Below are 24,265 nucleotides of genomic sequence, written 5' to 3' on the forward strand. Positions count from 1 at the left end.
CAGTTAGGGGTGCAGACGACCCATGAGTGATAAAGCAACATGGTAGCAAAAACCCCACTTCTTTTTGAGCTAAAAGCCAACAAAAGTTCAACTGCAACAAAAACTCTCTTTTCTATATTTATATAGTTTTTTTTTTCCTTTCCAAGAAAAGCAGAAAATAACGTATTGGAAAAAAAAAAAACATTGCAAGAGAATGAGGATGAGAGGACTACGACAGGGGAGGGTGGTGGAGGGAACTTTGCCTTCGTCTTAACTCTTCATTTCTTTAAAAACACAATTCTGAGGTAGAAGCAGCTAGCTGGTAACAGGTAATCTGGGTGGTGGGGCTGCTGATGTTTTTGTACTTTTGGGGGCGGGGGTGGGTGGGTGGTTGACGTGTAAAGCCCGGTTCTTCACTGGTGGCAGACGCTCGGCTTCTTGCTCCTGATGAGCCCCGCAGTGCTCTCTGACCTAGTGCAGACTCGACCTCGGGTACCATCTAGACCTGAGCACTGGTATCCACAAGAGGGGCTCTTCTTGGAGGCAGAGAGGGAGCCAGGAAAGCTGGTGAAGGGCCACCAAAGCCATGCCTGCTCTCTTCTTCCAGCACCTTGCACCAGGTCAGCACCTAGCACACAGGGTGGGGCGGCCCCTCCATCCCACATGGGGAATTTAGGACTTGTTCTCTATGAGCAGGAAGGTCAGTGGCTCGAGAGCATCCCAAGGATGCAGGGCCAAGTACTTCTTGAAAAATGAGCCGAGTCATTTAGCCCACAGGGGACTCACCGTTCCCCAGGCCTGAGATGCGGAAGGCGACTTTTCACTGAGCAGAAGAAATGGAAAGCAAGTCTTTTAAAAAGGTACTCTAGTGATAGACGCAAGTTTCTTAGAGAAATTCAGAAATTTACAGAGCGCTGTGAGAATGTGCTCCAAGAAGGTTGGGAGTGTCTGCCTGGTGGATCTGTAATCACAGTGTCCCCAGTGGAGTCCAGTGTCCTGCCCCTTTTCCAGGAATGCGGTTGGGTGTGCTGGTTTGGGAATGGCCGATTTATCAAAAAGCAGGTGTCAGATAACTGAAATGCACTGACTTTCCTTGGCAGCCCGTGCTCCTGCCTTGTCCTGTGCTCGTCCGTGGACCCCTCCACGGGTCTTTATTTGTGGGAACCTATGTGAGGGCAAATCCTGGGCTTTGAGTGGATATGCTGACCTCTGACCAGATGCTCTGCCTGGTTGTTCAGAGGAATTATAAGCCAGTATCTCTGGTTTTCTCTTCTGCTCCCCAAAGCCTTCCATTACCTCATTTTTTTTTAATTGAAGTGTAGTTGATTTACAACATTGTGTTGGTTTCTAGTGTCCCTTACCTCTTAATAGGAGGCTATTCCCTGTAAGACATGTGAGCCCTTACTTTCCAAGGGTAGAAAGAAGAAAAGGAGTTACGCTCCTGAGCTCTGGGGCACGGTCCTTGCATCCTCCGATCCCGCCCTAGGAAATTTTAAAGCGAAGATCACCTGGTGCGTTCAGCAGGACAGACGCCCGCGGAGGGAGGTGCCGCTCCTGCAGCCCGTCCCTCCATGGCCTTTAGGCCTGCTTTCCACCTCTGCTGTCCAAGGAGAGGCCAAGAGAGATTACGTGCCTGGTTTATTCTGGGTTGGAGACTTCCCGTCCTTTGCTGTGTTTACCCAAAATGAGGTCAGCCTCATTCAGAACTCGGTGAGGTTGTTTTATGTCAGCGGCGTTTATAATTAAAACGTAGCCACAAGCCGGGCGCCGTAAACCATTTGAGGGAGACGGAGAAGAAATAAAACGGAGTTAGTGGAAAAAAGTTCCAATGGTTTGGAATACATCTATGTAGATAAATGAAAAAGACTTTTCTTAGAATGAATAATGGTGTCTGCTTCTCCTTTAGGGTCTGAAAAAGGTACCTGGAAAATTTTGGTATAGTCCATGGACTGTGTGACATTTAAAAAAAATAGTTTATCTAGAAAAGTCCTTTCTGTGTAACCAGATAAGGGGCAGGTGGGGAGGAGAGGAAGGGAGTCCTTTGGCATCACATCCTGCTGCAGGGTAGCGCTCCTGCCTGAAGACTAGCCCCTGTCTCTGACGTCTGGCAGCCTTGCCCCGCAGCGCCCACCGTGGTCGTTTGAAAAGCTGTTTTGATTTTTGGCCCAAGCTTTTGGGGAGCAAAGTGCCTTTACCACTAGGTGCCGAGTCATAGCCGGATGGGAGTCTGGACCACCCCTAAAACTAGGGGCAGGACGGAGTCACCGGAGGGAAAGAGCCTGCCCTTTCTAAAGGGCTGCAAAGTAGGATTCTTTGGACCAGTGAAGTCCTCTAGTGCCTTTAGGATGTGGTCGGATTTATAAATATTTGATTGGCACACACTTTGCTCAGGAACATTTCCATTTGTGTGGCGAGTGGTGCCGGTAATCCTGCTCCCCTACACCGCCTCGTTTGTGCCTGGGGAGGCGAGGGGGTGTGTGCCGAGGGAGGAGGCTGCAGGTTTGGGGCGCCCGTGAGCTTACTCCTGTCCTCCAGGTACCGTTCCAGTTGTGAATCCCATCCAGGAATGAGTCATGGCCCCTTCTGGCCGAGAGCTATCTCCAGCAGAAAGAGCGGAATCAGACACAGGGCTCCTCCTTGCTTTGCCCAAGACAGCGTGATCCGCAGAGAGGTTAGACAGGGCGGGGCTTGCGGTGCTGGTACCTGGGCACGAGGTACCGATGTGCCAGGCCTGGTGGGCTCCAAGCCTGGGCCGTCCCGGAGATGCTGAGATGGAGAGAGCTGGCGTAGCATTCGTTTAACTCAGCAGACTCCAGAGATCAGGTAGTTAGGCGAGGAAGGCCGGGCAAGCCTCAGGATGAAGATGAGGAAGGTAATGATAATAATAAATACCATTTTCCGAGCACTTATCGTGTGCCTGGAAGTATGTTAAGCACTTTCACAAATGATCACACTTAAAATTCCTACCTTCCTATGAGGGTGGGTACTGTTGTCACCTTTGTTTTTAAAATGAGGAAACTGAGGCATGTGAAGGAGAAGTAACTTCCCCGTGGTGACACGGAACCAGAAAACAGCAGGGATGGGACCTGCCTGCTCCTGCCCCGATCTGACCCACAGCACGGGTGCTGTGAGTCCAGTGCATTTACTTAATCAGCACGTGGGGTGGCACCCCCGTCATGGTGTTGGTATTGGTAAGGCCTATGGAGAGCGCCTTGGTCTTGGAAGAAGGAGCTGTGGGTCTGTGCCAAGTTTCCCAGTTAGAAGCTGGTCCCAGGCCCTGTGGGCTCAGTGTTCACAAGGTTAGTTCACAGGGTAGTTAGTTATGAATGATAATTAATAACCTCCCAGGACCATGGCTAAGAGGAAATGAAAGATTCTAGCGCAGTGCCTGGCATATATCAGGTGCTCGACAGACGTCGACGGAGTACGTTGTTGAATTTGAATTTCCCTGCCACCCACACAGTTCATTGACTCATCAAATTCATATTTATTGGGCATGATCCCAACTGCCAGGCAGTGTGCTGGACATAAGAGTTGCAGTGCGGAGCTGTTAGAGAGTGCAGTCCCCATCATTGGGGAGCCCAGTGGGGGAGGAAGCCATGAAATAATCACACGAGTAAATGCGCTGTGCTAACTCCAAGGAGGGCTGCCTGGTACACGAGGCACTCCTCAGATGCCCTGTGTCTGGAATGCCCCTGGTCTTCTTTCCCTGCACCTGTCCCTCTTCCAGGATCCTCCCTTTTATGGTGACGCCACCACGTACCAGCCTCCCCAAGTCAAGCCCTCAGAGTCAGCGTGAATCTTCTCACGAGCTGCCCCCGTCGCCCCTTCTCTCTCATTCTGCTGGCATTCCTAGTATGGCGATGTGACAGATGTCCACAGCCTGCATTGGTAATTGCCTCTGGCCGTGATTTGAGCCATTGTAAAGGGATACGCCAAAAACATCTCTGCAGTCCCGAAGCTCCCACCAGCGGAGACCTCCCATTCAAGCCTCCATTACAGCAGCCCGCGCACGCAGGCACCCATCATAGGTTTATATCACTCCAAGAAAGGCCTTGCGTTAGGTCCTGGGAAACTTACTCTCCTGGAGGTAAGGTGGGAAGACAAATTTTTGAAAACGTCCCATCTTGCCAGGGCAGATCGACTGGCTGGGGACAGAGAGAAGCTGTGAAAGGAGGGTTTTGTTTTTATTTTTTGCCTTGTAGAGCTGGAAGGCAGAAGGTTCTATCTTGCATGATTTACGTAGACTTATTTAAATATTTGATTGGCTTTTAGATATATTCTCCCTGAAGGAAGACTTAAGAGTGTGGCTTTCAACTTGTCACCAGAGTCTCTAGTCATGCTCAATCTAATGATCACAGAGTAGAAACCATCCCCTTGCAGACTGTGCTAACCAGTTACCCAGGGATCACCCGCTCCAGGCCGGCCCAGGTTGATTGTTTTTGATCCTTGAAATTGAGAAGGGTTGTGGCAGTACCACCACTGGCCAGAAGAGGGCGACAGAACCACATTGAGAGGGCGCATCCGTGCTGAGGAGTCCTCTTGGCTACAGGATCTCATAAGAATTTTCAGCTTTGTCAGATGCCCAGGGCAGTACTGTTATTCCCATTGCAGAGGTGAGGAAGTGCAGCCTCAAGATTTCCCCCCGGGAGGATATGACTAGGAGCCCTGGAGGCTTTTACACTTCTGGATGGGAGAGGGCGATTGGAAGGGGCACGGGGCTGGCCGACCTGATGCGGCTTTTACAGAGCAGTTTACACAACATGGAGAGCATGGTAGCTGTCCAGTGCTGCTCCAGGTAGAAAGCGGTGGTGCAGGAATAGGAACCCAAGGTTTCTGAGTCTAAACCCAGGACCCTGGACTCCGCAGGGAGCATGTGGATTATCCAGCTCTCTGGGCATTGACAGGTGCGGGGATGGATTTCTGCTCGCTCCCCCCACTGTGATTTCTGTCCTCCTTGGCCTTTGTTCTTAGTCCTGGATTAAGTAAACAGGCCAGCGTAAGTCTGAATATTGCCAGAGAGGCCTTGAATCAAAACCTGAATCTAGACCCTTGGCCTTCCTGGAGGGCAGCGTGGTTGAGGAGAAGAGACCAGGCGTGGTCTTTAAGTGTAATATTCTGTTTCCATGTGCTGTGTTGAATGTGTGGACATCTTGGTGGTGGTGGTGATGATAATGGTGACAACAGTAGCAACGTGACCCAACACGGGCTGCCCTGGGACTCTGGGCTGAGAGACTGCCAGGAATTTTTACTACGTTATCTCATTTAATCTTCCCAAGAAACCTATGAGGCAAGTAATATTATTCTTATATTTTATAAGTGGGAAAAGTGAGGCTAGACTGGTTAAGTAACTGGCCCAAGTTCACTTGGGAAGTCTCTGATCCAGCATTACTGGTAGGCAGACCTCCTCACACGCACTCCTACGCTACCGGATGCTGCCTTCCAGGACTCCTGACATCTTAGGTCAGGCAGCTAAATTCGCAGCACTCTCGAGACATCCCAAAGTTACATACCGAGAGTGCAGTCTACAGTGTTAGCAGTGAAGTCATGTACCGCTGGTACAGAAATTCCACTACTTGGGCTTGGAATTGTAGCCTCTCATTACCCAAGAATTCAAGTTTTCCCAGGAGAGCTGGCTTAACTCCACAGAGCACATCACCAAGGTAGTCTTTTCCCCTGGGATTCTGATGATCAGAGAGCATTCCCATTAGTTCAGAAAATTGCTAAGACTTATTAGAAACATTTAAAACCTTAGAGAAATTACAGCTTGTTCCCTTTGTGTTGCATGGGGCAGATCACATGAATTGTGTAGCTTGCCTGACACAACACAACAAGACTACAGTCCACGTCCAGTTATTTGCGGCAAAAGTTGCTGATATGTATGTTTGACATACTCAGCAGTCTTTCTTGCTTCTCTCTGGTACCCAGTTTTCATCAGGTATCAGGCATTCAACAGGCCCGTCTGAAGACAAGCCATCAAAATAAAGCTCAAAAATATCTAACCCTGCAGGGGCCAGCCTCACCCTCAGCCTTCCTGCTCCTCATCTCAAGGGTCTGCATGGTGGGTGGGAAGGAGGGGACAGTGCCACCTGGTGGATAAATGCTGGTTGTGTGTCTGAGGGTGGAGAGTGAGCGCCACTGAGGAGGCCATTTGTGCTTAGTGCCTGACCTGTGGTGCATGTCCCGTGAATATAAACCATCACATCAAAGCCAGTGTTCTGCATTCCATTTTAAAGCCATCCTGCAGAACCTTAATTTCTACCTGTGCTACTCTGTCTCCTAATTTCATCCACACTTTTATTCTCTTGATTTGTGACACGTATGACCCTTTAGACCCTCTTAGTGGGGACCAGATCTGACTTTTGTCCTCTTTACGACATCTGATGCCTCAGTGGTGCTCAGGGAATCCCTGATAAGATCACAGTAGGACCCAGACACCTAACATCAAACCTGCACACCAACGCCAACAGTACTAAAGCAAAAGGAAGAGATTTTTATCCTTAGATAGTCAAGAAGATTCTTTTTCTCCAAAGTCATACCTCCATTTGTCAACACCATCTGAGAGCCAGGCTGGCAGGAAAGCCCGAAAGAGACATTCAGCCTTTGGCTTGAATCACTTCCGCTCTCCGGTTTCTATCAGGTCTGGAGAAGGACTGCCCCTTCCCGGTTCCCACAACCACATCTGCGTGATGTGCAGAGTGGAAGCGGCGGAATTTATAATGTGTGAGCCTGCGCTCATGAACCAGGATGTCACAAGCCAAGCCCAGTGGAACCGTAACCTGGAGAGTCAGTTAACTTGAAATTGAGCCCATGTCTTTGTTGGGGGTTTACCGCCCTGGCCCCGCGTGGCTCTTCCTGTCATGGAGTGAGCGGGGCCCTGACCGGCCTTGAGGACCAGACCCCTCGCTTGTTACAGAAACCTGGAACCACTGAACACGGGTAGCCAGTCTGATCTCAGAGCACTTGTGTGAGGTCAACAGAGCATCCTCTTAAACTCTCGAGATAGGACCCTTTTAGGCAGGCTGAACCCTCACAACTCCCCATCTTCCACACCAAGGCACTTGGTACATTCGGGTCACCCCTGCCTCCGAGCGTGTCGTGCCTGCACAGAGCCTTGGGGCAGGGGGTCAGCCCTTACTATCCTCCTGTCTCCCGTCCTTGACCAAGGCCAACACCAGAAAGGCGAGGGGCTACAAGAGAGATGGGCGCTTACTGTGCTGGTCGCTCCTGTCCCTGGTCCCATCCACAGTGCCATCTGGAAGGATCCTCAGGAAGTGGCCCCCGTTGCTGCAGTAGAGGAGTTTGGGTTTCTTGTAGTTCCCCGGAGGCAGGTTAAACTTCTCCCTGAGGGCCGCGAAGGTGGTGATTTCCCCTTCAGCCATGGTTCAGCAGCTGCTGCCAGGCGCTGTCGAGGCTGTAAGAAATTAAACAGCCCTGTAGAACGTTCTTTCAGGGAAGGTGCAGCGTGCAATTTGCAAGAAGGGAAGGAGAGCCTCGGGGCACAGGCTCCTGGTCGGGTGGTAACCACAGACTGCCCAGGTGCTGCCCACAGCAAACGGGCCTGCGCGGTGGCCGGTGGTTAAGGAAGGAGGGTGCCGGCCTGGGAGGGAGTTGCAGGCATTTCCCACTTCCCAATTGGACACGGCTCTGGACCGGGCTGGTGCATTTTTTAGAACATCAAATTTGATCATTTGGCGGAGGGGAAAAAAAAATTACGTTTTGGTCCCTCCTTCTGATCCACACACATCCTCAAATTAAACACTGAAGTTGCACTAAAATAACCCTCAGGGTCTGGCTGAAACCCACAGAAGCCGAGAGGCCGGCACTGAGGTTGTGCCCTCCCCACTCCCACTGTCGTGACCAGGTGCTGAGGCCCGGGCACAGAGATGGCCGGGGCGGCCTGGGCGCGCGACACCCACGGGGACGGCAGAGGGGGCGTTTCCGAGACAGCCAAGGCTTAACACGTAAAGGAAAATTCTGGGCTTCCTGGTGGGAACAGAAGTGGAGCTGGAGAGCGAGGCACGCGGAGGTCTTAAGTGGGGGTTTTAAAGGGCAGTCCCTGTACCAAAGGAAGTTTTACGAGATGGAGCTTTAGGAAGTTTCCGCCAGTCACTGCCTGCGTCCACAGCTTCGCACGTACCTCCGATCACACAGAGAAGGTGGCAGTCTGACCCTGGTGCAAAGGCCGTCTTCATCTGAATTACTTTACAATGAGACATGCTTATTATGGCACAGAAACCACCACACTACCTATTACAATCCTCTAATGTTCTGAACACTCACTACATACAAATTTATATTATTAGGTAAAAATGCATCCATGACCCCTCTAAGGATTGATTAAAAAGCAAAGCCAGTAAACACTAGGATTTTAAAGTATGTACTTGCCTCACCATGTAGGAGGACGAAGCGCTGGTAGCTACAAGGACTGCACAAGAAAGACGCAAAGAAGAGACCCGAGAACTAACATGGGAACTTCATCCTATCAGTAAGTGCTAACTGTATGTATTGATTATCAAATAACCTTATAATAGTAATGATCATCATATCACTAACTTACTGTGGGCTACAAGTTAACTCATGTAATCCTCACTGTAACCGTTTGAGGCAGATTATTATCCCCATTTTTTCATAAAACGAACCAAAGCTTACAGATGCTCAATGACCTGTCCAAGGTCAACGGCTAGTAGGCGGTGGAGCTGAGCCTCAGGAGGGGTCTGTTGAAAGAAAGTGTGAACTTGCCCTTCGTCACCATGACGAGGCTAAGCGGCTTCACTGACGCCGCAGTGTTATTACCAGACGTGGGGGCTTTACCCACTGACTGGCATGTACCTCTGCCCCCGTGACCTTGTTACTTGTTGGTGACCCAGATGTTGGCTGTCACCACCAAGAGCCTCCACTTTTGCCCCCATGCATCTCCTCTTTCCCCGGAGAACCCTCATCACCAGGCGTCAGGGAGCCCCATGAACTTGACAGAAGGCCAGCCGGCCTCCTGTGTTCCCCCCACCACCATCCACCCATCCACCCCTCCCTGGGGGGGTGCCTCAAGGAGCTGCTCCCACAGACAGCAGTTCCTTCAGAAATCAAGGCGGCAGCTTGGGTGATTTGTCCCAGTGACTTTGGAATTACGGTTCATGTTGGAAGCCTCCATTTGTTTCCTCTGCTCCAGGCGTTTTGATGTGTCTGGAACGTCTCTCCCAGTCTACAGCCACATGCGCTATGGTCTGAAGTCCCTCCAAAGACCCCAAGGGAGAGTTTCGCCTACACCATATAAACCATCTTTAAAGTCAGACCACCCCATGTATCCCCTTCACATGTGGTGAAACTCTGTCCGGCCCTTTCCACATAGCATAGTAACAGACGGAAAATTAATTTCATTTACATCAGTTTCACAGGGAAGACTGCAAGGTTCACCTTCCACAGCACACTGCGTTTCCTCCCCAAACCCTCGCTCTCTCTGCCAAAGCCCTCTCTTTCATCCACAGGCCTCTGAGTCTCCGTGCCCACCTCTGTCCCCCTCTCTCTCATGCTGTCCTTCTACTCTGCCCTTCTTCCTCCCAGCGTCTCTGTCTCCCTCTCCCTTCACTTCCTCTCTGTGCTGGATTCTGGATCCCCTCCGACGGAAAGCAATTTGGTGCTTCCAAACACGGACATCTTCACCTCTCATTAGCATACAACGATGGCCAAATCCCTCTTCCTTAAAATACAACTAAGAGATCATCCATGTTTTCTGTTTCATCAGTTTTTTTTCCCCCAAGCACTTAATTTGGTACAGGAGACAATAATTATATACTAGTGGTGGCCATTTCACTGAACAAATAGCTGTGCGTATTGTCCATCTTAGACGAGCAGAACTGTGTTTCTTGCCGTCCCTGGGTTTCTTCACAGGGAGGTCCCCGTGAGCCCTGATGGTGCAGCCACTGCTCAGTGAGGATGGCCCCTCTTCTAGATCCAGCACCCAGGGGGAGTCTTGCTTCCATCCCATAGGGATGAAGGGAGCAGATGCACTGAAAGGCTGGCTGAGGTTGGAGGCATCAGCTCCCACCAAGGGTTGTACTCATGCTCACATTCGCGTGTGGGGAAGCCATGCAGCCTGGGCTTTGTTGCTGCAAGCTCTCCCCAGACAAAGGACCTCTGCCAGAGGCCAGCGGGCCTCCCCTCCCTCCCGATCGCAGTGCAACCTGTGGTTAAACAGGACCACGCCTCTGCTCTCTGCCTGCTCCCCCGAGTAAGAGGGACAGCGATGAGGTGGCTGTATTGACTTCACACAGCCCCGGTCACCCCTCAGTTCCGATCCTTGCCTGAAACCTGAAGGGGACATGCTGACTCCTGATAATAAGCCTTGGGTCCATGTGAAATTGACAGACTAGAGCAGCGAGTGGGATTAGGAATCAGCGGGAATGTACAAAAAAAGAAATTCCTTTTTGTTGGCAAAGGGAACTCCAGGGGCAGGAAATGCCTCTCCCCCCACCCCCTCACCATCTTTTCTTGCTTTATTTACAATTTACCTGTATTTTAAGCAGTGGATGGACCAGAGTTCCTTGCCAATGCAGTATTTGTTAAAGGGTAGGAATAATGAGGGACGTATATGACGTGATAAAACCTTGAGGCAGCAGTTTTAGCAGGCCCTTGGGGATTTTCACAAATTGCTTTAATAAATGAATCCATTTACTATGTGAAACCAGGCATTAAGCATAAGGGAAATGTATAAGCTCTGCTTCTCATTACTGTTATCTTCTTGTTGGCTGTCAGGGGAGGGGACCATCTGTGTGTGTGTATGTGTGTGTGTGTGTGTGTGTTTGGAGAGGCAGAAAAGATCAAGCCCAGTGGACTCCATGTCACGGTCGTGTGCTGAGCCCAGCCCCCTGAGACCTGGGGCACTGGGAAGATTGTCTTGACTTACCAGTGGCACCAAAGAGAGGGGAACACCAAGCCTGCTGGGACATCTGTGGTAAGGCTGACATGTCTTGCCAGCTGTAGCCTCTGGTAGAGAATCTGAACTCTGACCCATGAGCAGAACGTTACGTGTCCGTCTCTCGCCCAGGAATACAGCAGTCACGTGTCACTGTGGGGCAGTGAGCAGCACTGTGTCCCAGCGGTGCACAGATTGGCTCTGGGAGCCTGGGCGAGTCATTCTCTCCTTCCAAGGTGTCTCTCCTAATAATCCCCACCCTGCCTGCCTCAGCGTCGTCTGAAGGGTTCGTGGGTGTAGTATTCATAACAGCACTTGGAAAGTTTAAACTGGGACCTGATCTCTAGGAGATAAGAGTCACTGGTTATGTTGGACTGGTTGAAGCCTGATGTGGCCTAGGTGAGCTGTGATTGAATGGTTAATTTAAAATAAGTTTTCAGTTGCTATGGAAATAGAGTTTTTCATTCCCTCTCATATCTGGCAGAAATTGGCTAAACACCCCCCTCCCTCATCAGTGAAGCCACAAACACAGTAGAGAATTTGGAGGAGGCAAAGGTAAGCCGTGGTTCTGTAAGAGAGAATGCAGGTCACTGTTTCAGACTCAGTTCTCAGCTTATCAACAGTTATTGAAGTGACATTTGTGATGCCTGCTATTTCTAGGACACATTTGTGTTCAGTTTGGCCCAGTTGACTAGGCTAGAAGGGAAGACATATGGTTCTAAGCTCAAGGGGAGGCAAACACTGATGTTTGTTTATTTGTTTGTTTTTAACCCTGTCACTGGGTAAGCAATGAAGAATACCCATGAAGGGGGATGTTTTGCAGAGTATTTTGAACCCCCGAAGGTAGATGTGTAGGTATCTGTTAAGGTGATAATTGGGTATGTGTCCTCAAATGCAGCTTTCGTAAAACAGGTCTCACCTTTGGTACCAAATATGTCCTAAGTCCTTGCTCCCCATCTCCTTGAATGACATCACCCAAAGCCTTAACTCTTCCTTAGAGATATTAATTAATCTTAGATTTTCTTAAGTTAAATATGCATGTTAAATTTAAGGGAAGCTACTAAAAGAAAAGAAATAGAATGCATTCATTCCAGCCAGAAACTGGTGGGAATAAAGGAAAAGAGGTGAAATAAATAAAACAGTACTTATCCAAAAGGATCCAGAAAAAAGAGAAAAAAAGAGAATTTTTTTTAATCGCTAAAAATTAGGTGACAGAAATAAATTCAAATATATTTTCTAATTACAATAAATGTAAATGAGCTAAATTTACTGTCTACTGGATTTTTGTAAAAACCCATCTACACTGTGATTACAAGAGACACATTTAAAACATAAGGACACAGAAGGGTTAAAAGCAAAAGGATGAAAAACAGACACCAAATATTAATGAAAAATTGAAAGTTGGTATAGCAATAGCGGTATCATATAAAGTAGGTCTCAGGCAAAAAAGAATTATCAGGGATAAAAGGGATCACTGCATAGTGACAAGGGGATCGATTCAACAGAAAGAGCTAAAAATTCTAACTTGCGTGTATTTAATGACAGAACCTCAAAATATATAAAACAAAAATTGACTGATATATAGAAGGAGAAGTTTTGACAAATCCACAATGATGGTGGGAGATTCTGTCCCAAATGGTAGAGCAAACAGACAAAAATATCAAGGATGTGGAAGACTGAAATACACAATCAGCAGGCTTAATGAAATGGACAATTTAAGAGAACCCTGAACCCAACAATTAGCAAACACCATTCTTCTCAAGGACACATGGCGCGTTGACAAAAATTGACCATGTCCTAGACCCTAAGGCAAGACTCACCGTAAACAGAATTCATTTTGTTGAGACTATTCTTTGGGCAGAGTAGAAATCACTCCCGCCCATCCCACTGGTGACAAAGCCTTCTCAACTCTACCTCTTTAACATCTCCCAGCATCGCCCTGTCTTCTCTGTTCCCGTTGTGCTGCATTAAGGCAGATGTGACACCTTCTCTCACCTGGGCTGCTGGGGCAGGCGGCAGTGGTCTCTCTTCTCCAGCACTGCTTCCTTCCAGTCCACTTTCCACCCTGCTGCCAGTGACCTTTCTAACATGTGAAAATGAGCCTCACTTTCCTGCTGAAGATCTTTGGCTGTGTCAGTGGGTTCCCCGCTGCTGTCAGGATAAAGCCCAGACCCCACCATGACCTATGAGGCTTCCCTCATCTGGTCCCCACCTGACCTTGTTGCCTTTTCTCTTATTGGCCTGTTCTTCTTGGAGCCCCCCACACCCTCACACTCATCCAGCCGTGTTCCCTCTCTCCCCCTTCCTCCACCCTTCCACCTTGGCCTGGCTAAGTCGTACTCATCCTTCAAAAATTCATCTCAGATAGTCCCTCCTCCAGAAAGCCTGTTTGGACACATCCCCAGCCCTAACCTCCCTACGCTTCCTTCATTCCACACACAGCACCTTAGATGAGCTGATTCCCTAATGCTCCCATAGCGGCATCTCATTTACTCTGTCACAGCACTGGGTGTCCTTGCCATGCAGATTCCCTGCTTAAGCCCGGCAGTGTTTTCCCATTGCTCTGGGATAAAGCCTAAAGCCAGCTGTAACAAGGCCTGCAGGGCGCTGTGAGGACCAGCCCTGGCCTCTTTACCTGCCTCATCTCCCATCACGCTCACTCTCCAAACTAGCCTTCCACTTCCTTGAAACCTTGCTTTCTCATCCGCCTTGGGACCTTGGCCTACACTGTTCCCTCTCTCTGGAGCACAGATCCTCTCCTCCTCCTCTCTACCCCACTCACCTGGTTAACTCCTACTTGTTGTCCAAGTTTTAGTTCAGTTGTCAGTTCCTCAAGGAAGCCTAGCCTGACTTCCCTGAACTGGGTCAGGTTCCTCTAGTTCTCACAGGACCATTTAACACTTCCTTAGAGCTCTTACTTCAGTTTTTAATTAACTTTTATTCTGTTGATTATTAATGTCTCTCTCCATGGCTGAACTGTCAGCTCCATGATAGTACAGACCCGTCTGCCTTGCCCGCCATGGTATCCCAGTGCCTGGCATCAAATGGGCATTTGATAAGTATTTGTTGGATGAGTGAGTGAATATATTTAACTATGTTTGCTTGCCTGTCTCCTTTAATAGTCTCTGAGACCCTGGGACAGAAACTATTCCTCTTCGTTTTACACCCAACACTCACCAAATGGTGAGTGTACATTTGTTGATTGGATACCAACAGGCCAGTCCCCTCTCAGGAGCCTCTCGTGGAAACATATTATCAGGACAGCTAATTAGAAGGTCGTGTCCTACAGGTATTAACAGAGAAGCTAAGCCAAGAGCCTACATGTATTTTACTTGGGTTCAATGTACTACTGTGGGTTAAAATGAGGCCCAAAGCTGGTTCCCATCGTGTAGAAGATACTTCCTCACTGCTTCCAAAGAAATATTAAGGAAATTAAGGATCTAAAGGAAGGAATCATACCCTTTGGTCTCAAGTCGGACTTCCTTATCTGACCAAGAAAAGTATGTAGAGTCCGGAAAAAAGTTCTAGGTATTATTATTTCTGCCAGGGAGCATCAGGTTGGCAGGGACCTGCTTCATGCCCTCTGTTGAAGGAACGATTACCTGGAGAAAAGGAGACAGTGTGTTCTCCCCCCGTCTTTTTTCCTGCCCCACCCTCAGTGGTCTGCAGCAGGTCCGGGTAGGACTGGAGCCGTGGCTGGCTGGCCTGGGGTAGCACCTCAGCATGCTATGCCCAGGCCAGTTCTGTTCCAGGAGCTGAACTCTCATCTTCCCAAGTTAGCGGTAAACTATGGATGTGGCCATGGGACGGGCTTGACAGTGGTGTGCAGGAGATGGCTCCTGTAAGTTTGTGAAAGCCAATTATTAAACCTTTAGGAATTTTGCGAGCCAACTGCTGAATAATTACTAGCTTGAAATTGACCCCGGCGAGAGCATTTACACCCCAGAAATTGACAGATGCTCCAAGTCAAGGCTTTTTTCTCTCTTTCCATTATTTTTCCCCATCTCTCCTCCCCTCTTTTCTCCTTCCCTCCTATTTTCCTCCATCTGTTCTTCTTTTCCTTCCTTCTTCCCTTTCCCTGCCTGCCAAACTCAGGTTGGAGTCCTGGCTGGACACTCATGATCAAATTACTCAGTGTCCCAAAGCCTCATCTCCAGAATGGGGCCCCGTAACAGTAGCTCCTCCACAGAGTTGCTCTGAGTGTTACACGATAAGGCACATAAGGTGCTGAGCCCAGCACTTGTAAGCTTGTAACATCCAGTAGATGTTAGCTTGTTTATCAGCCTCCATGTATCTTATGGTTTAGTTTTGCCAGTCATCTCTGCTATTGATTTAGGATTGAACAAACTTGATTTTTAACATTTAGTGATATTTTTGTAATATATGAAAAATATCATTCTCTAAGTGATAGGGTAGAGTTTTTCCTCATCCCTGACGTGCAGTCCCTTCTTATTTGCTTATGTACTGAGAACGATACACTAATGACAAGTTCTCAGTGTATTTCATGGATTTGTGTGTGTTACTGTCCAGGACAACAGAGAACATACGGATTCCTCTCCTGTTCTTTAATTTAGGATCCTTCTAATCCTTAAGGATCCCCACGTCACTGAGAATAAACTATCCCCTGGCTTCCAGAATCTGATGTTACATGAGGGAGATCAAGATGTCATGTTCTGGTTGCCAGCAGCTTCCACTTAGCACTTGCAGGGGGAAGAATACTGCAGAGGTCTTGGAGATTTAAAAAAGAAAAGAAGGAAAAAATAAAATGGAAAGAAAAAGAAAGGCCTGAAAGTCCTAATCCATAATTCTGAAATACAGAAGACTCTGAAAGCCAGAAGGTGTTTCATAACTCAGATTGTGACAAAACCTGACCCAGACTGTCCTGAGACTATTTAAAGCCTTTATTTATCCCACTTTTTGTTAATATTTATATCATCCGGTCCAGAGCTACTAGCATGTTTGATTATACAGTACTGTGCCAGATGCCACTGGACCTGTTCCATATTATACAATATATACACCGTACTACCTTGCTAAAATCCCCCAAATTCTGGATTCTGAACAGGTCTAACCCCAAGGCTTTTCAAATAAGGGATTCTAGAAGTATAGGAGAAATCACTGTGTCTGCTTTTAAGGAATTTACAGTCTACTCATACCAGACTCATCAAGCCTGCTTCAGGTAAGAGGGGCAGAGATGCTTAGACCAGGTGTAGCTGGCAGGAAGTGGGGCTGTTCATCTATTCGGGCTGTGTTCCCGGCACCCCATCCTAGCCTTAGCTTTCATGCTCTTTGATGAAGAGTAGAAAATACGAGCAGACACGTTCATTCCCAAGGATCTCCTCCAATATACTTTATTCCTTCCTTTGATTCTGGATCTGCAGTTCTCTGTGGTCTGGCCTGTCTACCCCCAAAACGCTTCCCCCATAGAGCCTCATTCACTTGGAGCTCAGGAATTCTTTTAAGTGCTTAGAGACAGCAGCCTCCACTCAGAGAGGAAAAACAGAGCGCTCTCTGGCGCAGCAGTGTGCTCTGCAGGCCCCAGTTCTGTCTGAACTTTAATGGTCCACCCTGGGCCAGAGCATCCTGCAGATGTTCCGCCGTCCTGAAGACCTGCACACATCTTCAATGGAAATATCCTTTCTGCGGACTGATGCTTTAAAGCCCCGGGGCTTTGAGCCAGATACAAAGTGATTCTGCAGGGGCTCTGGCAGCCCTCGCCCCCTTCCTCTAGCCTTCTCTTACTGATGTGTCTCCAAAAGTCTTTTGAATTTCTTGTGCAAGTTACAATCTCCAGAACCAGCCCAGCAAGGACATTCCTTTCTTAAAGTTAGCAGACCTTCCGGCTCATAGAAAGAGAGTTTGTTTGCTGAGTCTTCCCCCCCCCCCCTTTTTCTTTTCTCCGGACCTAGAAAATTTGGCTTCTCCAAACTCAGTCTTCTGAAGTATGTGTTTGTTATCTGTTTGGAAATGCCAAGGGCTTGCCCTGCCGTGTTTCCCAATAGCCTGCTCTGGACATACCCATAAATAATAAAATGTGTCCATAAATAATGAAACAGTGACCTTTTCTCGAACACTTACTGTGTACCAGGTACTGTCTTAAATGCTTTGCATACATTATTTTAATTAATCTCAAAGGAATTCTGTTCGGCAGGCATTGCTTTTTTGTTTGTTTGTTTGTTTTTCTTTATTTTGGAGGCTGGGAGGTAAATCAATAGAGTGACATTTTCTGTGCAATCACCTACGCTAGCCAGTTCAGTGTCCCAGAGTTTAATTAACAGAACAGGGAAGAGGGGAGGGTATAGCTCAGTGGTACAGCATATGCTTAGCATGTACAAGGTCCTGGGTTCAATCACTAGTACCTCCATTAAAATGAAGGAAGGAAGGAAATAAATAAAAACAGAACAGGGAAGCTGCCCTCAACTGAACTCAAGGCATTGCTTTTTTAGCCCCCGATTTGCAGCTGAGGACATCTGAGGCTCAGAGAGCTTAAGTGATTTGTCTAAGGTCACACAGCTACATAAATGTGAAAGCTGAGATCCAAAGGGAGGGTTTTCTGACTCCAGGGTGCATGATTTTAACTGCTGAAGAAATGTGGGAAAGAGAATAAAACGCCCCTTGAACTGAGTGATCCTTAGCTTTTCTGCTCATTTCACCCAGCAGCCTCCAGAGCTGGTGAAGCCCCAAGGACTGTGTTCTAAAGGAGGTCCTTGTTTTCCTTAAGGAAGTCTTTGCAGGTTTCTCCCTTGACACAGGACTCTCCTCTCCCACAGAGGCACAGTGGTCCGCACCAGCACTTTCCTGATTGTTACAGTGATGCTTCCCCAAGGTGACCCAGCTTGGTGAGGTCCGTCTTGGCTTTTGTCACAGCAGAGTCATTGGCCCTTGCTTCTGATGAGCTGGGGTGAGGCCAGGGACCACTGGGCTTCCTTCAGATTGGGTTGGAAAGGCCATGAAAAAGGGAAGTTCTCAGAGACCTGGCTTTTGGTTTCTGCTGTGTCATCAACTACTTGCATGACCAGAGAGTCGATTAACCTGATCAGGTGTTAAGCGGAAGCTGTTAAGAGGATCTGTCATGGCACCATGAGGAAAGAGTGGAGCGAGGCCCGGGAAGGGCCTTGCCGGCAGTGAGTGCCTTAGAGATGGAAGGGACTGTGGCTGTTTCTGGTAAGAGCCTGTTTTAGTGTGTTGATTATTTACGTTTTTTATTGCACATGGGATTTCACAAAGCATTTTACATGAGTGAACAGGCACCCTGGGGCTGCCTGTCTTAGCGACACTCCGTTAGGTACTTGGTAATCAGTCCGTGCTTGCTGTCCTGCTGCTACACTGGACGGATGAACGCCGGTCGTCTTCCCTCAGCCGAGAGGACCGAGACACAGAGAGCCTGAACAGCTTCTCACAGCACGTCTGCGGCTTAGCCGGGAATGAAGCCCTCAGTTCTGAGACATCAGTGTATCATGCGGCCCCTCTGTGCGGCAGCCTCGTTTCCAAGGGCCTCATGCTCACTCAAAAGACTCAAAAGTAAAAAGGACAAAACTCGCATTTCTGCCAGACGGATGATATCCAAGCGTCGCTGGAAGAGGAGCTAGCAGCCCTGGCGTGCGGTTTTGTGTTTTAAGGCGCTTGGATATGGAAGAGGAATGTAAACCCCACGGAGCTCGTTTCACATGTCAGAGTCTATTCTGGAACTTGACAGCGGGCCACTGAGGCCCCCCCCCCCTCCCCCGGGCCCCGAGAGCCGCATTCCTGCAGAGGCATCCAGGAGGCGGGCGGGGGAGCAGGGCCCAGCGTTTGCAAAGGGACCTAGGGGGTGTCACAGCCAAAGGGCAGGAAGAAAAGACTCCCCCCTCCCCGGCCCCTGCCCTAGCGCCAGCCTTCTAGGCCCTAGCGTTCACAGAGCCTGCATCAGGACATAGAAAACTTGTTTCCTTTTGCATTATTTCTCTTTAAGGACGTTGGCTATTTTTAGCACTTTCTTTCATTTGCCGTCTCTCTTGGATCCCATGTGAAAGACCCAAAAGGGACCAGTCGCCTGTTTGCAGTTTGCTCTGTTTCAGCGTGGCTGATGGCTCTCGGGTCCCGTGCCCACGGCACTGGTGTTCCACACACAGGTCCACACCCGGCCCAGCTGTTGGCAGGAACCAGGTGGGTTTTATGGGAAGGGGATGGAGCGAGAGAACAACCCCACTGAAGGCCCCGGGACGGGATTAGTGTTTCATAAGGGATGAAAGCACTTGGAAGTGAGTTGAAATCTTCTATCCAAGAAGCTAAACTAAGAGATAAATCTGCCCCTGGTATCTAGCATCTCCAGGAAGGTGCACCTTACAGGCAAGACACCGTTTATCAGAAAAATCACAGGGATGGGTAGGTTCTGATAACCATGCCAGTACACTCATATGTCAAACGTGGCCCCCTCAGGAGTTTTCTTTCATTTTGGCAGGGAGCTCAAAGCGTGGTTTGCTTTCATCCCTTCGACTCCTCAGGTTTTTCTCTCCTTGTTTATTTCTTTTTGTCAAAGTGACCTTTCAAAGCCATTAGTATCCTCCACCATCCACTGCTCCTCTCTCATGTTTTAGAGATGAAAGCGCCCACTGTGTTGGGTGGGGCGGTTTGGAAAATGGAACATTTCTACGTGATTGGCCTTCGAAAGCAGATTAGGCAACGAGAAGGAAGGAGAAACGTCAGAGAGACTTCTTACTTCTCTGGGCTGCCGTCTGTTTGCACATAATTCCTCTTGACCTTCAAGGAGCCTGCATTCATTCCTTGGCTCCTTGGCATTGTCAGGTTCAAGGGCTCCTCTGGAATTTGATAAATCTGGATGTTTAGGTGGGCCCATGGGGTGGGGAGTCAAAAATCAGCGCATTTCCCAGCACAAGGTACTTGTTTACTCATATAAAATGCTTTGTGATGCTGTATTCCTCAACTCTTCCTGGTGTGAACAAATTTTCTGTGGATCTGTTCATACAGAAAATACATCAATGAATGTGTGTGCCTTTCAGAACTGTCCTCCGTAGGACTAAGTCACGAGGTTGTCACGTTTTCACACTCTGTAGGGAGTTCGGTTGATTTGGTTTGCAAAAACTCTTAAATCAGCATCTTCGGCAGCATGACTGTTAGGAGCCTCCCTGAGTCTCCTTAGGTGGGGCCCACCCTGTCTTGGGGAGATCCTGTCACTTCCCTGTCCTCTCTCTCAGCCCCGGATGTGTTTCCTGCATAGCATTTATGATCATTTATGATTTTATGTGCTTGCTTCCTTGTTACTGCCTGTCTCACTCAACTCCACAGACGCGCGCACACACACACACACACACATACACAAAGGTAAGCCCCGTGAGGGCACATACACACATACATGTATTCGTCTTCATATTCTTTTTCATTACAGGTTACTACAAGATACTGAATATAGTTCCTACTGATCCTTTTTTTTTTTAAAGAAACTTGATACTTTGTTCATCATGGACTTTTGCGTTAAATTGGCTCATCTGGTTTGTTTGACTCATAATATTGAGCCAATGATATTATCAGCCCTTCAGTCTGGGCCTGACACATAGTAATTGCTCACTAAATATTTGGAAATGAATGAATTCGAGAAATACATTTTCCAAAAAGTTGTTGGGAAAAGGAATTAAAAAGCCCAACATGCCAAAAACAATCCCTGTGGAAGAAGATGGTATTTAAGGTTCGTTTCCTTTTTCTACGGATCCTTTTAAGTGCGGTGAATAGCATTTGTTAGAGAATGGGGTCTGCCAGAGGTGGCATCACTGGGTATCCGGGTGGGACTTTGAAGGAATAGTGTGAGGCCCCTCACTTTCTCCTTCCTCTTGTTTTCCCTTCTATTTATCCACCTTTCCTTTCTTCCTGTTGGTTGAATGCCCATCAAGTATATGCCGGGCGTGGTAAAACTGAGTAATGCTGCCCCCACCTCACAGGATTGTTGTGAGGATTCAATGAGATACTTGTATTTAACAGTTTCTGGCAAAGCACGTGACGTGTTAAGAGCCTGATGGACGTTAGCCGTTAACATTACCAGCAGAAATGCTTATGAAGCAGCTACGAGGCACCTTCTGTCTCAGAGTCTCCATAGTAAGGAGGAAGGATACTATCTAAACCACCAGGGGGCTTGTGATGATTTATGTTACTACTTTTCCTTCCGTAATAGCTATTTTCAGAGCAGAGGGTTACACGGCGGCCTCCTGCTGTACAGGTCGGGAAGGTGAACTAGCCAGCACAAGAGTGAGGAAATGAACAAAATATCAAATTTTTTTTTAAAAGACAGGATCAATGACTGATTTTTCCTTTTGCCTCAGGCTCCTTATATGGCTTGGCACAGTGCTGTTACTCATCCTTTTTTTAAAAAATGTTTATTATTTATTTATTTTACTTGCAGTATAGTCAGTTTACAATGTGTCAGTTTCTGGTGTACAGCACAATGTCCCAGTCATGCATATACATACATATATTCGTTTTCATATTCTTTTTCATTGTGGGTTACTACAAGATATTGAATATAGTTCCTATTGATCCTTTTTTTTTAAAGAAACTTGATATTTTGTTCATCATGGACCTTTTTTGCATTAACTTTGATTTAAAAAAAAACATTCTATTACAATATTATTTCTCTTGATTGTTGCGTAAATTTTACACCTGAAGCGAGTGCCTCCCTTGTCCCACACTAGTCCCAGCCTTGTTAGCTAGTCGACCTCTCGGAGCTCTCATGATCAAGCCCTTTGACTCTAGTTGAGCGCTATCATGTTCGTATCACCCACTGTCAGTGTCCAGTCCAGTCCACCTCTAGCTCCTGTCTTAACTTCTGAAGTTGCCCCTCTTTTGTTCTTGGCCCCCTGCAGGCATTTCCATACACAGAGTCAGAAGATCTTTTAAAACCTGTATCAAGTGACCACTCCCTGGCTTAAAACCTGTGGCTTTCCATTTCCATAAAGTAAAACCCAAACCCTATGCCTTGACCTGGCCTCCCGTTTCTCCCTCCCTCTGCCCATTACGTTCCACCCACTCCTGTCTTCTCTTAGACCCTTGAGTCCACCCTGGTCGTCTCCACACAGCTGCCTTTGTGCAAATGGTTCCCTTCCCAACACTCTCCATTTTGCAGATGGTGGCTGAAGCTCTGCCTCCCCAGAGCTCTTCCTTGGCCTCCTGATCTCAGTGCTGTCTCCTCTGACTCTGTTATTCACTTTTGTTGCCTCTTGTTCTTTTCCTTGTCAACACTTCTTATCATTTGTAATTTAATTACATATCCATCCACGGGTTTGCTTGGTTGATGTCTTTCTCCCCCACTGGGCTGCACGCTCCTGCAGGACAGAGCCGTGCTGAGTCCCCACCTTCTCCCCAGCCTCTAATCGATGCCTGGAACAGCGGAGTTGCTCAACTGTTTCTTGAGTGAATGAGGGAGGGAAGGGGAGGGAATAAATCAGTCTTCAGCTTGCAAAATCCTGACCTAAGAACCCCGCCACACACTTGGGAACTTTTATGTCCCAATTCTGCTCTCTGTCATCATGAACTTTGCTGTTCTAAAGCAAGTGTTTTTTCCCTAGATTATTTTTATAGAAAAAAGTGAAACAAATATAGAGATAATTGTTGATTCTCACTCATCAAGTCCCTGCTCCCTATCACCAACATCCTCCTGAGAGCCTGCTGCAGAATTCCTGGGAACCACAGGAAATAAGTCCACTAACCACTTGAAATGCTTCTATAAAGATAGACCAGACTTGACCTTCTTCCTGTGGAGGGGCCTCTTTCCTCTGGGCAAATGTTACAAAGAAATTGTATCTGCTCGTGGGAGCCTCCCTCTCCCATCGTCCTTCCAGCAGGACTTTTCTGGACATGCCCGGAATCCTGTTCTGAAGTTGTCCCCTTCTGCCTGGGTCACCACCTGAGCAAATCCCTCATTTACCATCTCCATGCTGTTGTGTTTATATTAAAATGACAACATAGAGAGAGATGGGAATCAAGGCCTTGTTGTCGGGGGGTGGGGGTGGCTATTGGGATAGTCTAGTGACATTGATATTCCATTAGGGGTGGTTTCCCCCGTGCCAGAGGCGAACCCTGCTTTCCTTGGAGGTCAGTACAGGTGTGCACCTTCATCACGTTGATCGTTGTCCCCTTACCACGTTCCTTACTTTTAAATTTTATTACTGACATGTAGTTTTACTTGAACTTAATTCCCTTATTTAAAGGAAGCTTTATCTCTCTGGTATAATTGCAAAAGTGTCCCGTAAAAAGAAGGCGGTGATAAAGGCAAGTACTGTGAGAGGACAGGCGTCCCCGACTTCTGCTCAGGGGCTGCTTCCTGCCTGCTCAGCTCTTTTGGTTACAGAGAGCACAGCAGCTCTTCTAAGGGAGCTGAGAACAGAACGGCACTAAACCAAAGCTTTCTCCTTGCATAGTGAAAATGCCTGGTGGGGGCTTCAAAGGGGGCCCCCCTTCTCTCCGCAGTGATGCTGAAAGATGTTTCAGTACCACTCAGGACTTCCCCCTGTATCAACAGGGGCACGTGCCCCATCCTTTGGGAAACAAAGGGTTAATGCTGAAGGTCTGTGGCTTTACTGTATGTCAATTCAACAAATAAACAGAGGATGTCACTCAGTCCCCTTAGAAATCCTTAAATATGAGGGCGTGATGGAAAAATTAGTAAATGCAGATAACAATAAAATGTTTTAAAAGATTGTCCATGAGCCTGTCAGCCAGAGATAACTTCTGTGAACATTTCCATTCATGGAGGTCTAAGCATTTTACAAAATAGAGTCAGGTATGTGATTCATCTGCATGAATGTCTCAGATTTCCCGAGACCTAAAGACAGCTTTATTCTTTGTTACTTTTCTGCGTGGTTTGCCTGATTTCTGTTTTGTTGCTATCGACTTTTATCTTTATTTTTTCTTATTTCTACTTACTTTTAGTTTACTTTGCCTTTTTTTAAAAATTTTATTTTACCGAGTTATAGTCAGTTTACTATACTGTGTCAATTTCCAGTGTAGAGCACAATTTTTCAGTTATACATGAACATACATATATTCATTGTCGCATTTTTTTTTTCGCTGTGACCTACCACAAGATCTTGTATATATTTCCCTGTGCTCTACGGTGCAATCTTGTTTATCTATTCTACATATGCCTGTCAGTATCTACAAATTTCGAACTCCCAGTCTGTCCCTTCCCACCCCCCCGCACTTTGCCTTTTTATTTTTCGAATTCTTCTCATGCAGAATCTTGGATCATTAATTTTAAGCCTTTTAAAAATTTTTTAGTATGAGCACTTAAAGGTAAAATTTCCCTTTAGTAAGTGTTTGAGTTGCCTCCCCAAATCTTTGTATCCTGTGTTTTACATATCATTCATTTTAAACCATTCCACAATTTCT

The 24,265-nt window shown here is 47.5% G+C and overlaps 1 protein-coding gene across 7 annotated transcripts in view; it reads right to left on the minus strand.

The window, feature by feature from the left end:
• FGF1 (fibroblast growth factor 1) overlaps positions 1-24,265 on the minus strand; it is a 94,513-nt gene that overhangs the window by 12,631 nt on the left and 57,617 nt on the right. For 4 of the 7 annotated variants that reach the window (XM_032477019.1, XM_014558944.2, XM_014558946.2 and 1 more), the window contains one exon: positions 7,193-7,393. In XM_032477019.1, coding sequence (XP_032332910.1) covers positions 7,193-7,361 — 169 coding nt within the window. In that variant the 5' untranslated portion in view covers positions 7,362-7,393. Of the gene's footprint in view, positions 1-7,192; positions 7,394-12,886; positions 13,043-13,673; positions 13,797-24,265 lie in introns of those variants that run through there. The other 3 variants (XM_014558943.2, XM_014558945.2, XM_014558949.2) reach the window with 3 other exon arrangements.

Source organism: Camelus ferus, chromosome 3 (genome assembly GCF_009834535.1).
Source record: "Camelus ferus isolate YT-003-E chromosome 3, BCGSAC_Cfer_1.0, whole genome shotgun sequence".
NCBI classification, from domain to species: Eukaryota; Metazoa; Chordata; class Mammalia; order Artiodactyla; family Camelidae; genus Camelus; species Camelus ferus.